At 40.3% G+C, this 14,560-nt stretch overlaps 1 protein-coding gene across 1 annotated transcript in view; it reads right to left on the bottom strand.

Moving 5' to 3' along the window:
- GARS1 (glycyl-tRNA synthetase 1) overlaps window positions 1-3,429 on the bottom strand; it is a 44,953-nt gene extending 41,524 nt beyond the window's left edge. Inside the window, exon 1 of the mRNA XM_049641651.1 lies at window positions 3,116-3,429. Within this exon, the coding sequence (XP_049497608.1) occupies window positions 3,116-3,337 (222 nt within the window). The 5' untranslated portion in view covers window positions 3,338-3,429. The remainder of the gene's footprint in view (window positions 1-3,115) is intronic.
- Between the last annotated feature and the right edge of the window lie 11,131 nt (window positions 3,430-14,560).

The following is a 14,560-nucleotide window of genomic DNA, read 5'->3' as shown; positions in this document are numbered from 1 at the left end:
AATCAGAAAAAGACAAATATATGATTTCACTCATATGTGGAATTTCAGATATAAAACAGATGAACATATGGGGAGGGGGGTAAAGAATAAAGGGAAACAAACTACAAGAGACTCTTAATAAAGAAAACACTGAGGGTTGAGGGAGGGACATGGGTGGGAGATGGGCTAGATGGGTGATGGGTGAGGGGTAACTAAGAGCACCTGTTGTGATGACACTGGGTGTTGTATGTAAGGGATGAATCACTGAATTCTACTTCTGAAACCAATATTGCACTGTATATTAACTAACTAAAATATTAAAACAAATAAATAATTAAATTTTTAAAACGGGGTGCCTGACTCTGTTGGTAGATCATATGACTTTTGATCTCCAGGTTGTGAGTTCGAGCCCCACCCTGGGTATAGAGATTACTTAAAAAATAAAGCCTTAAAAAAAAAAAAAAAAAAAAAAAAGACTGTTCTTTGAGTTATAATGTGCTTTTCTGTATTAAAATATACTTTTTTTTATAAAATGAAAGGGGAAAGCAGATGGTAGTCTGAGGATTATACGAATTTTTTAATTACTCTTATTTGGCAAAAGGAAGGTTGGCCATACTGTGCTTATACCCACCTTTTTTTAAAACTCAATTGCCCTGGGCTGCCTGGCTGGCTCAGCTCAGGGAGCATGTGAATTTGAGCCCAAAATTGGGAGTAGAGATTACTAAAAAAAATAATAATAATAAAAATTTTAAAAACTTCAACTGCCTTAGGGTGCCCTTGATCAAACAACTAATGCGTTTTCTAGATACTCTGAAGCCCTCCAACAAGTTCCATAACTAAGTCTCCAGGAAATGACTAAGAATATGCCATGGGAAAATACATTTCAGTCAATCAACAAATGAAAAAGCAGCAGCATCCACGTAGTCTAGCAGATTAGCAAATTTATATAAACCACATGACGGGCACCTGGGTGGCTCGGTCGGCTAAGCGTCCGACTTCACCTCAGGTCATGATCTCAAAGACAGGTCATGATCTCACCATCTGTGAGTTCAAGCCCCGCGGCGGGTTCTGTGCTGATAGCTCAGAGCCTGGAGCCTGCTTTGGATTCTGTGTCTCCTTCTCTCTCTGCCCCTCCCCTCCCCCACTTGCGCTCGGTCTCTATCAAAAAATAAATTTTTTCAAAAATTAAAAAAAAAAAAAAAAAAACATGCCACTAACAAGACCAGTTGTTAAGTGCCTTAAAAATCCCACTCCAAGAATGTCTTCAACTGCACAAACTTCCCAATGGAAGTATGTCAAATGGACAGATGTGATAGTGTCTCATCTCCTCATAAGCAAAAAAAAAAAAAAAAAAAAAAAGGCTTTAAGTAAGTGACCTTTAAATTCCCTTCCAGCTGACACTGGAATCTGTGTGATTCAAAGTTCCAGGTAGCTAACTGATACATGTGTGGTCCTAGAGAAATGGAAAAAGAACTCGAACTAACTGACAGCAACTAACTTACATCTTCAGAAAAAAATCTTAAAGTCCCAAAAACAAAAACACAAAACAAAACAAAAAACCCCAAGCTAACATAAACGATACACTAATAGTAACTGCATCGGAAAGTTGTTCCATGATCAAAGTTGACTTCTGTTACACTAGTCCCATAGTCTTACTACACATGGATAATCTGCACAGCAGTTTCAGGCAAACGTGGCAGAGGGAGGGGTTTGGGGGTGTGTTTTCCCAAATTAGATGTATTCTCCTTCTTCAAGTAAAAGATATGGAAAAAAAATTGTGAGTTACAGGAAAGACAAAGGAACCACACCTAATTTATTTGGGTAGGGTGGAGGGAGACGGAGAATAAGCATACACAGCCTTCTGACCCCAAGAATAAGAAGAAATTAAGCCTATAGTGAAATTTCAAAACAAAATACGATTGAATCAGTCACTCTCAAACTAGAGAGAAGCAGACATTACAAAGTGGCAAAATTTGCTGAATTTTTGGCAACTGTGCCCCAATGAATTATTTCCGAGAGAGAGAGAGGGTTCCACCCTCCGTAGCTAAGGGAAGTTATTGCATCAGGCACCCGTGCAGGAGAAACCTATTTGGTATTTACTCCTAGGTCATCAATTCTGGGGTCCTATTCCAAGCTTTTGGCTCTGCCTGACTTGATGGAGGAATCCACTTGAACTAATCTTTTCCTTGTCCTTTCTAAATTCTAATATTCATGCAGTACCCTAGGAAAAGGAGGCCTGTATTAAATTACCAAGCACTCCAGTCCATGAAACTTCCCTCCTTTCCGCAAAATCAAATTTCAGTGTTCCATACAGAGGATGGCTGACTTCACCCAGGAACCCAACAATATTTACAGTTTCCCAGGTTTACGATCTGAAAGCTCACTCACTCCAAATAGTCTAAAAGACTATTAGGAACCCAGAGAAGGTGACAGGAGCGAAGGACGATGAGCTAAGGATGATGAACTCACATCATGATTAGAAAAAGAAGTTCAACACCTCCTCACATCCACGCTTCAACTTTTTATTTTTTATCAGCCCATCATTCGGCAAAACCAAGCACTAAATGAAGGAAGGTGTCAAGGAGGAAACATTGTTCAAAGCATCCTGAAGATTTACAAAAAAAAAAAAAAAAAAGAGTCCGGTCTTAAGAAGACAAAACAGACAGCTTCTCCTCTGACCGGGAAAGAACTGGGAACCTCACCACCCGGGTGGCACAAAGAACACCGCAGAGATTGGAAAACTGAAGTTGAGGTTATTGAGCTAGGCCAGGAGAAGTATCAAAGGTCACAGATCCCAGCCCCATGGGAGAGAGGAAAGGCGCAGACATTAACAAGGATTGGGAAAGGAGAGCAGATCGCGAGGAGACGGACTCAGCATGTCTAAAGGGATCCGAGGGAGTCACCCAAGGAGAGGCTAGGACGCGTGTCCACGACACGGAAGGTGGCCGACGCACGCGGGGACTTCAGTCCGAATCGGGGGAGACGAGGAAGATGCCAGGAAACCAAGGGCTTCCAGCGGATGAAGGAAAGGAGCAACGCGCGAGGTGGACGGGTGCCCGAGGAGGACAGAGGATGACGCGGAGCAGACCAGAGGGAGAAGAGCCCGGGGCCGAGGGGAGACGCAGAATGCCGGTACCTGCTGGCGCACTGCGAGCCTGAGAGGGGCGAGCACCTCCTCAGCCCCGGTACCGTCCATGCTGCTCCGGGAGGCTGCGGCGGGGAATGAGGTCGGGGCGCGGGCGGGCGTGCTGAGGCGCCGGCAGGGCCGGAGCAGAGGCTGGGCCGGGAGCCGGGACGGTAGCGACAGCAGCAGCACGGCGCGAGCGGCTCTAAGCAGCGCTGGACGCAGAGATGGCATGAGCCGGCGGGCCTGGGCGGTCCGGGGCGGGCGGCGGCGGAAGCGGCGCGCGCGGCCCGGCCCGAAGCATGATGAAATCGCCGCGTAAACGCCGCGGCGCGCGCGCAGCCGCACATTCCCCAACCCCGCGACGCCGCGCCGGGTGGGTGACCGCCAGCAGATTCGACACAGAACCCGCAACCCTTCGGAGCCTGGAGAGGGCTCGCTTCACCTCCGGCGCCTGGGAGGGCTGCGGGATCTCAGGTAACACCCCACCAACAGACTTGCACAAAGATGCGTCAGGCCACCCCCCAATAGAGTGGACAGTCCAAGACGCAGACGCATCCGAGACCTGCAGACAGAGACGCCCGAGGACCTTCAAAGCATAGGCTTTGGGCACTGCACTGGGGCTCACCCACGGGAATACACAGTTCTGTTTGTGTTCTTGCGCTCCCAGTGCCTTAAAGGTTCATAAAACATCGACTCTAGGACGCAGACTCAATGTTGCTCAGGCTCTCCTGTTCCTCACATGAGGAAACAAAAGACTTGGTTAATGATTTGCCCGTCTTACCACGCCCTTGCCTTGTCGACCTCAAGAAAATAGCTGCGGAGAGGTGAGGGGCTCTTTGGAGAAGGTCAGTTCTGAGCAACCTTTGCAGAGCGAGCAGGGTTTGACCCAGCAGAGATGTGGAAAAGCGAGAAGCAGAGAGAGGAGGAAAGACTAGGAAACAAGGTAATGCAGGGGAGTGGAGCTGAGAATCCCTCTGCATGGCCTTGCCGCAGCCCACCTGCCCTCTTGTGCTTGGGCCCCCACTGAGGACCTTCCAGAGATGACTCCCTCCCTCCCCTCTGCCCCAAAGGTGGGTGGGCTGGCAAAGGTGGATTCCCTTTCCAGAGAGAATGGATATTAATAAAGCGTTAAAGATAAAGTGTTGGTTATAGAAAAAGCATTGTGCACACCCACCAGAATGTCCAAATGAAAATTATGGAAAATGCCAAATAAGGCTCTGGGACTGTCCCACACTGCTGAGAGGAGTGTCAACTAGTTCAGCCACGTTAAAGAACTGTCTGGGGTTTCCTGCTAAAGCCAGCCACACACACCTTCCCTGTGACCCACAGTTCCACCCCAGGAGTTTAGGAGAGTAGACAGACTCACCAAAATGAAGTTGCCTTTCCCACTACTATGGAAATCCATATTCTCTTCTTCCCGTTCCAATACGTGGTTCTGGAAAAGTACTGACAGTTTAGCATAAGCAGGTCAAGTGCAGAAGAAGCTTCTGCAATATTAAGCAATTTGTGTTTTAAAAACTTTTATTTCGGGGCGCCTGGGTGGCGCAGTCGGTTAAGCGTCCGACTTCAGCCAGGTCACGATCTCGCGGTCCGTGAGTTCGAGCCCCGTGTCAGGCTCTGGGCTGATGGCTCGGAGCCTGGAGCCTGTTTCCGATTCTGTGTCTCCCTCTCTCTCTGCCCCTCCCCAGTTCATGCTCTGTCTCTCTCTGTCCCAAAAATAAATAAAAAACGTTGAAAAAAAAAAAACTTTTATTTCAAGATTTGATACTCATTAATTACAGTTGTAGTTGGCTTCACTTTAATAGGTAATTTTGGATTTAGCTTAATATTTGTAATGAAAACCAATTCTAATTTTTACATATATTTTTATTTGAATTTTTATGAAAAATTCAAATTCTGTATACTTTGGAAACATATATATATGTATATCTTTAATTCTTTTTTTTTTTAATTTTTTTTTTAACGTTTATTTATTTTTGAGACAGAGAGAGACAGAGCATGAACGGGGGAGGGGCAGAGAGAGAGGGAGACACAGAATCGGAAGCAGGCTCCAGGCTCTGAGCCATCAGCCCAGAGCCCGATGCGGGGCTCGAACTCACGGACCGCGAGATTGTGACCTGAGCTGAAGTCGGACGCTTAACCGACTGAGCCACCCAGGCGCCCTATCTTTAATTCTTTAGATGAATAATGTCTCATTGATTTTCATGTGAGGACAATCTCAGCTTTAGTCTCCAAATCCCTTTTTCCCCACTCTGGTTCATCCTCCCCACTGCTGCCTCAGTAATTATCCCTAAAAGGCAAAGCTGTGCATCTTCAATAGGTCCACATGGCCCTTAGTAGAATTTCCTAAGGGTTTCCCTTAAAAAACTGTATCTACGAGACAATAATAGTAGATTATATTCATTGAAGGCTTACTACATACCAGTTAGCATTTTAAGTATCTCCTGCATTTTATTCATAGCCCAGTGAGATGGACTCCATAATAATTCCCATTTTATGGGTTCAGGGTTCAGGACACTAAGATATAAACAACTTGTCTCTGGTCACACAACTACTGAGTGGAGGGCCAGAATGTGAGTTAGGAGGAGAGGCAGTTTTACCACATAACTTAATGAAGCTCGGTTTGTCTCTTTTTTTTCTTTGCTCATTTGTATTGTTTCTTAAATTCCAAATACAGGTGAGATTAAATGGTATTTGTCTTTCTCTGATTGACTTATTTTACTTAGCATTGTATTCTCTAGTTCCATCCATGTTGTTGCAAATGGCAAGATTTCATTATTTTTTGTGGCTAAATAACGTTCCATTGTATATATATATATATATATATATATATATATATATATATACACAATAAGAAGATATATATATATATCACCTCTTCCTTATCCATTCATCTATTGATGGACACTTGGGCTGCTTCCATGATTTAGCTTTTGTAAATAATGCAATAAACACAGGGGTGCACGTACCCCTTTGAATTAGTGTTTTTGTGTTTTTTGGGTAAATATCCAATAGCATGATTACTGAATCATAGGGTAGTTCTGTTTTTAACTTTTTGAGGAATTTCTATACCCTATTCCACAGTGGTTGCACCAATTTGCATCCCCACCAACAGTGCAAGACGGTTTCTTTTTCTTTTTGCCAACATCTGTAGTTTCTTGTGTTTTTTATTTTAGCCATCCTGGTTGGTACGAGGTGATATCTCATTATGGTTTTGATTTGCATTTCCCTGATGATGAGTGATGCTGTTGAGCATCTTTTCATGTGTCTGTTGGCCATCTGTATGTGTTCTTTGGAGAAATGTCTGTTTGTCTTCTGCTCATTTTTTAAATTGGATTATTTGGGCTTTAGGTACTAAGTTGTATCAATTCTTTATATATTTTGGATACTAACCTTTTGTTGGATATGTCATTTGCAAATATCTTTTCCCATTCAGTAGGTTGCCTTTTAGTTTTGCTGATTGTTTCCTTCACTGTGCAGAAACTTTTTATTTTGATGTAGTCCCAATAGTTTATTTCTTGCATTTATTTCCCTTGCCTGAGGAGATACATCTACAAAGAGGTTGCTACGGCCGATGCCAATGAGCAATAAGAGATTACTGCCTGTGCTCTCTTCTAGGGCTTTTATGGTTTCAGGTCTCACACTGAAATCTATTTTGAGTTTATTTTTGTGTATTGTGGAAGAAAGTGGTCCAGTTTCATTCTTTTGCATGTAGCTGTCCAGTTTTCCTAATACCATTTGTTGAAAAGACTATCTTTTTCCCACTGTATATTCATTTCTACTTTGTCAAAGATTAATTGACCAATACAATTGTGGGTTTATATCTGGGTTTTCTATTCTACTCCATTGATTTATATGTTTATTTTTATGCCAGTACCATACTGTTTTGATTACCACCACTTTGTAATATAACTTGAAGTCCAAAATTATGATGCCTCCAGCTTTGCTTTTCTTTTTCAAGATTGTTTTGGCTATTTGGGTTTGGTTTCTTTTTGTTGTTGTTTTGGTTTTTGGGTTTGGGGTTTTGGGGTTTTTTTTGTTTTTTTTTTGTTTGTTTGTTTGTTTGTTTGTTTTTTGGTTCCATACAAATTTTAGGATTGTTTATTCTAGTTATGTGAAAAACGCTGTTGGTATTTTGAAAGGCATTGCATTAAATGTGTATATTGCTCTGGACATTGTGGACATTTTCACAGTATTTGTTCTTCCAACCCATTAGCATGGACTGTCTTTCCACTTTGCATTGTCTTGAATTTCTTTTATCAATCAGTGTTTTATAGTTTTCAATGTACAGTTCTTTCACCTCTTTGGTTAAGTTTACTCCTAGATATTTTGTTGGTTTTGGTGAAGTTGTAAATGAGATTGTTGTCTTGATTTCACTTTCTGCTGTTTCATTATTAGTGTATAGGAACGCAACAGATATCTGTACATTGATTTTATATTCTGCAACTTTACTGAATTAATTTATCAGTTTTAGTAGTTTTTCTGTAGAATCTTTAGGTTTCCTATATACAGTATCATCTCATCTGCAACTGAGAATTTTACTTCTTCCTTATTGGATGCCTTTTATTTATGTTGTCTTATTGCTGTGGCTAGGACTTCCAATGCCATTGTTAAATCAAAGTGGTAAGAGTGGACATCATTGTATTGTTCCTGACCTGACCTTAAGGGAAAAGCTCTTAGTTTTTCACTATTAAATATGATGTTCGCTGTGGGTTTTTCATGTAAGAATTTATTATGTTCAGATATGTTCCCTCCAGACCTAATTTGCAAAGGCTTTTTATCACAAATGGATGTTGTACTTTGTCAAATGCTCTCTCTGCATCCATTGAAATGATTATATAGTTTTTATTCTTTTTTTATTGATGTAATGTGTCACGTTGTTTTGCAAATATTAAACCACGCTTGCATCCCAGGAATAAATCCCACTTGATTATGATGTATGATTTTTTAATGTATTGTTAGATTTAGTTTGCTAATATTTTGTTGAGGATTTTTGCATCCATATTCATGAGAGATATTGGCCGGTAGTTCTCTTTTTTATGGTGTCTTTATCTAGTTTGGGCATAAGGGTGATACTGGCCTCATAGAATTAATTTGTATTGCTTGGAATAGTTTGAGAAGAATAGGTATTAACTCTTCTTTAAATGTTTGGTAGAAATCACCTGTGAAACCGTCTGGTCTTGGACTTTTGTTTATTGGGAGTTTTTTTTATTACTGATTCAATTTCATTGCTGGTAATTGGTCTATTCAAATTTTCTATTAATTCCTGCTTTCGGGGGCGCCTGGGTGGCTCAGTCGGTTAAGCGTCCGACTTCAGCTCAGGTCACGATCTCGCGGTCCGCGAGTTCGAGCCCCGCGTCGGGCTCTGGGCTGATGGCTCAGAGCCTGAAGCCTGCTTCCGATTCTGTGTCTCCCTCTCTCTCTGCCCCTCCTCCGTTCATGCTGTGTCTCTCTCTGTCTCAAAAATAAATAGACGTTAAAAAAAAAAAATAATTCCTGCTTTCGTTTTGGTTGGTTATTTGTATCTAGGAATTTATCCATTTCTTCTAGGTTATCCAATTTTTTGGCATGTAGGTTTTTATAATACTCTGTTACAACTGTCTGTAACTGTATTTTTGTGGTATCAGTTGTTATTTCTCTTTCATTAGTGATCTTGTTTATTTGGGTCCGCTCTTTTTTTTTTTTTTCTTATGAGTCTTGGCAGAGATTTATCAATTTTGTTGATCTTTTCAAAGAACCAGCCCCTTGTCTCATTGATCTGTTCTATTATTTTTTAAGTTTCTTTGTCACTTATTTTTGTTCTGATCTTTATTATTTCCTTCTTTTTGCTGGGTTTGGGTTTCGTTCTTTTTCTAGCTCCTTTTGGGTGTAAAATTAGGTTGTTTATTTGAGATTTTTCTTGCTTCTCGAGGCAGATCTGTATTGCTATAAACTTCCCTGTTAGAACTTTTGCTTTATCCCAAAGATTTTGGACCACTGTGTTTTCATTTCATCTGTTTCCATGTAATTTTGATATCTTCCTTGATTTCCTGGTTGACCCATTCATTGTTTAGTAGCATGTTATTTAACCTCCATGTATTTCTGCTCTTTCCAGATTTTTTCTTGTTGTTGATTTCTAGTCTGATAGCACTGTGATCAGAAAAGATGTGTGGTAGACTTCAATTTTTTAAAATTTGTTGAGAACTTTTTTTGTGGCCTCATATGTGATCTATTCTGGAGAATGTTCCATGTGCATTTAAAAAGAATGTGTATTCTACTGTTTTAGTATAGAATGTTCTGAACATGTCTGTTAAATCCATCTAGTCCAGTGTGTCATTCAAAGCCACTGTTTCCTTGATTTTCTGTTTGGATGACCTGTCCCTTGAGGTAAGTGGGGTGTTAATGTTCCCTAGTGTTGTATTACTGTCGATTATTTCCTTATGTTTGTTTTTAAATGTTTTATGTATTTAGGTGCTTCCATCTTGGGTGCATAAATATTTACTGTTGTTATGTCCTCTTGTATAGTCCCCTTTATTACTATATAGTGTCCTTCTTTGTCTCTTGTTACAGTCTTTGTTATAGTCTTTGTTTTAAAGTCTATTTTGTCTGGGCACCTGGGTGGCTCAGTCAGTTAAGCACCCGACTTTTGACTTCACCTCAGGTCATGATCTCACAATTTGTGGGTTCGAGGCCCATGTCAGGCTTTGTGCTAACAGCATGGAGTCTGCTTGGGATTCTCTCTCTCCCCATCTCTCTCTCTACCCCTCCCTCTCTCTTTCCCTCTCTCTCTCAAAATAAATAAATAAACTTAAAAAAAAAAAAGGTAAAGTCTACTTTGTCTGATATAAATATTACTATCCTGGCTTTCTTTTGACATCCATTTTTATGATGTTTGTCCATCCCCTCACTTTCAATCTGCAGGTGTCTTGTCTGAAATGAGTCTCTTATAGGTAACACATGGATGGGTCTTGATTTTTTATCTACTCTGTCACCCGATGTCTTTTGATTGGAATGTGTAGTCCATTTACATCCAAAGTAATTGTCAACAGATATGCATTTATTGCCATATTATAATTTGTTTTGTTGTTGTTGCCATAGATTTTCTCTGATCATTTCTTCTCTTGCTCTACTTCATGGTTTGTTGGCTTTCTTTAGTGATATATTTGGATTTCTTTCTCCTTAGTCTTTGCATATCTGTTACTGTTTTTGATTTGTGGTTACCATTAGGTTTGTATATAACATCTGCTTATAGCAATCAATATTAAGTGGATGGTTGCTTAAGTTTAAACCCATTCTTTACTCCTCTGCTCCCTATGTTTTAGGTATAAGGTGTCATATTTTACATCCTTTTATTTTATGATTCCCTTGACTGATTTTTACAAAAATATTTATTTTTACTGCTTTTGTGTTTCTTACTTTTCATACTCACGTATGCTCTTTCCTTTCCACTCAAAGAATCCCCTTTAATATTTCTTGTAGGACTGGTTTAATGGTCATGAACTCTTTTAGTTTTTGTTTGAGAAACTCTCTATCTCTCCTTCTATTCTGGATGATAGCCTTGCTGGATAGAGTATTTTTGACTGCACATCTTTCCCTTTAAGCACTTTGAATATATCATGCCACTCCCTTCTGACCTACAGAGTTTCTGCTAAAAAATCCACTGATAGCCTTATGGGGTTTTCCTTATAAGTAATTGACTTTTCTCTTGCTGCTTTTAATTTTTTTTCTTTATTACTACTTTTTGCCATTTTTACTATATGTCTTGGTGTGGACCTCCTTGGGTTGAATTTTGGGAGGATCTCTGTGTCTCCTGGATCTGGATATCTATTTCCTTCCCCAGATTAGGAAAGTTTTCAGATATTATTTCTTCAAATACATTTTCTGCCCCTTTTCTCTCTTGTCTTCTTCTGAGATCCCTGTAATGTGAATGTTATTAGTCTTGATGGAATCACCAAGTTCCCTAAGACTATTCCCAATTTGCACGATTTTCTTTCCTTTGCTTAGCTTGGTTACTTTCCATTACTCTGTCTTCCAGTTCATTAATTCGTTCCTGTTTCATCTAGCCTGCTATTTATTCCATCAAGTGTCTTTTTAATTTCACTTATTGTGTTCTTGATCTCTGGTTGGTTCTTGTTTTATCTCTGTGTTAAGGGTCTCGCTGATGTCTCTCACTTTTTTCTCAAGTCCAGCTGATGTCTCCCACTTTTTTCTCAAGTCCAGTGATTATCTTTATTATGATCATTGCTTTAAAATCTCTATCAGTCAGGGGCGCCTGGGTGGCTCAGTCGGTTGAGCGTCCGGCTTCAGCTCGGGTCATGATCTCACAGTCTGTGAGTTCGAGCCCCGTGTCGGGCTCTGCACTGACAGCTCAGAGCCCGGGGCCTGTTTCAGATTCTGTGTCTCCCTCTCTCTCTGACCCTCCCCCATTCATGCTCTGTCTCTCTCTGTCTCAAAAATAAATAAACGTTAAAAAAAAAATTTTAAATCTCTATCAGTCATATTACTTATATCCATTTAGCTTTGGTCTCTTGCTGTGGTTTGGTCCTGTTCTTTCATGTGGGAGATATTTCTCTGTCTCCTCATTTTATCTGACCTTCTGTGTCTGTTTCTGTGTGTTAGGAAATTCAGCTACTTCTCTTGCTCTTAACAATACAGCCTTATGAAGAAGAAGTCCTATAGCACCCTGAAGTGCAGTGTTCCCTTTTCCCCAGGGCCTGGTGCTTCAGAGAGTGTCTCCTATGAGTGTTGCACGTCCTCTGCTGTTGAGTCTTCTTTTTCCTTCAGTCCGGTTGTTTGTAGAGGCTCTCTTTACCTATTGTGGGCCATGTTTGATCCCCAGCAGGGGTGGGGTACATTTTAACAAGGTGTGCAGTGGTCAGCTTGTGAAATGAGACCTGCCCCAATGGTGCTGGAACTGAGGTCCTGTAAAATGCACAAGTCCAAGAGATGTGGTGCTGGCAGGATTTGCACATGTCTTCTTGCGGGGGCGGGGGCAGGGTCCCCCAGCACCAGCACTAAGTTGAGCATGACTGGAAAGGGTGGATCTGCAAAGTAGGGAGCAGGGCTTGGTGCAAGCAAGTTAGGTAATGAGTTTTACTGAAGTGCTGCTTCCTACAGGTAGCCATTGTTTATGCTGGGGCGGGGGGAGGGAAATGGTGCCTGCCTAGAGGGGTCTCCCCATGATCCCAGTCTCTCCCTGTCACTCTGAGATAAGCAAGTCACTCTCCCTCTCTTCTGCCCCTGGCATTTTTCAAACCTCTCGGTTCTATGCCATATCTGCATAGGCTGTTTGTCATGTTATCTAAGGACAAGGACTCCACTTCCTAACCCAGACTCTCCCAGAACTGAGCCCACAGATTTTTAATATTTCAGGCTTTAAATCCTGCTCCTCATAAGAACTCATGAAATTGGCCCCTTTGGCTTTCAAAGGGAAGTATGATGGGGATTCATCCTCCCCATTTGTGGGCTTTCTGGTGTGACGGTCTGTTTTCTGCCCTTTTCCATGCCACCGGTTCCCTCCCCACCACAGATGGCCATGGTCTATTTTGTTCCCAGACTGCATCTCCAGCCTTCCTACCTTCTTCGATGTGGCCTCTTCTCAGTCTTTAGTGGTGGAATTTGTTCTGCCAGTTTTCGCATTATTTTCTGGGTTATTTACAGTGCTGTGAGTGTTACCTAGTTAGATCCCTGGGACAAGGCAAGCTTAGGGTCCTCCTACTCCACCATCTTTCCAAGCACCAATTGTTAAAAGAAAAAAAGCTCACAAAATTTATTACACCACTGATCAGATATGGTGTCTTTGTCAAAAATAAATTGACTATATAAGTGTGAGTCTATTTCTGTGATTCCTATTCTATTCTAGTGTTCCATCTGTCTATCAACCTTTATGCCAATATCACACTTTCTTGATTACTGTTGCTTTCTAGTAAGTCTTGAAGTCAAATAGTGTACATTTTCCACCTTTCCTTCCTTTTCAAAATTGTTTTTGACTATTCCACATCCTTTCCATTTCCATATAAATTTTAGAATTGACTTGTCAATTAAAAAAAATAAATACTTGCTGGGATTGTGAATCCATAGGTCAATTTCGGGAGAATTGACAGCTTAGCAATACAGGCTTTGGGTGTCTTTTGTTAAATTTATTTTTAAGTGTTTTACTAGGTGACACTGAGCATGATTTTGTTTTCCAATGGTTTGTCGCTAATGTATAAAAACGTAATGGATTTTATATAGTGATCTTTCATTTACTAATTTCAGTAATGGGGTTTTTTGTTTTTTAGGGTTTTTTGTAGGTTTCTTGGGATTTTCTACATTAATAATCATGTCATTTATATATAGAATCAGTTTTACTTCTTTCTGATCTTTATGCTTTTTTTTTTTTTTTTTTTTTTGTACTTGCCTGGTTGTATATCTAGGTCATCTTGTACAGTATTGAAAAGAAGTGGTGAGGATGAACATATTGCCTTGTTAGGGGACCATCCTTCCTTGTATCTGGGGAAGGAAACAGATATCCAGATCCAGGAGACAGAGAGATCCTCCCAAAATTCAACCCAAGGAGGTCCACACCAAGACACATAGTAAAAATGGCAAAAACTAGTGATAAAGAAAAAAATTTTTAAGTAGCAAGAGAAAAGGCAGTTATTTATAAGGAAAACCCCATAAGGCTATCAGCGGATTTTTTAGCAGAAATTCTGCAGGCCAGAAGAGAGTGGCATGATATATTCAAAGTGCTTAAAGGGAAAAATGTGCCTCTGATCTTAGAGGCAAAATATGTTCATTGTTTCTTTGAGTATCATGTTAGATGTAGAATTTTTAGTAGATGCCTTTATCATTTTAATGAAGTTCATGCCTATTCCTACTTTGCTTAAGATTTTGTCATGGATAGGTGCTGAATTCTGTAAAATGCTCTTTATGCTTCTACTGAGAGGATGTTTCTCCTTGATTCTCTTAATATAACTAAACTACATTGTTGAATTTTTCAAATGTTCTATCAACTTTGCATTGCTGGGAGGAACCCCACTTGGTTTTATCCTTCTTACATTTTTTGGTTTTGATATGTTGATAAGGATGTTTACCTCTATGTTCATGAGCAATTTTAGCCTATAATTTTCTTTTCTTGCAATATTTTTGTGAAGTCTTTCTATCAAGGTTATGCTGGCTTTATAAAATGAGTTGGGAAGAGTTTCTCCTCTTTCCTAAAATACCCATCTTTGTAGGATTGGTATTATTTCTCCCATAACTGTTTGATAGAGTTTACCAGTGAATTTGTGAATAGGTCCTTTGACAGAAATGAAAGTTATCCATATCTTCTATTTCCTCTTTTGTCTTTTTTTGGTAAATTTTGTTTTTCAGGAAATCTGTCTGTTTCATACAAGTTGTCAGGTTTATTGGCATAAAGTTGCTCATAACATTCCAATATTATCCTTTAAATTCATGTAAGGTTTAGAGTAAAACCCCATCCCCTATTTCATTCCT

This window comes from Panthera uncia, chromosome A2 (assembly GCF_023721935.1).
Source record: "Panthera uncia isolate 11264 chromosome A2, Puncia_PCG_1.0, whole genome shotgun sequence".
Lineage (NCBI taxonomy): Eukaryota > Metazoa > Chordata > Mammalia > Carnivora > Felidae > Panthera > Panthera uncia.
Note: the sequence above shows the minus strand (reverse complement) of the source record. Positions and strands in the feature narration are given on the sequence as shown.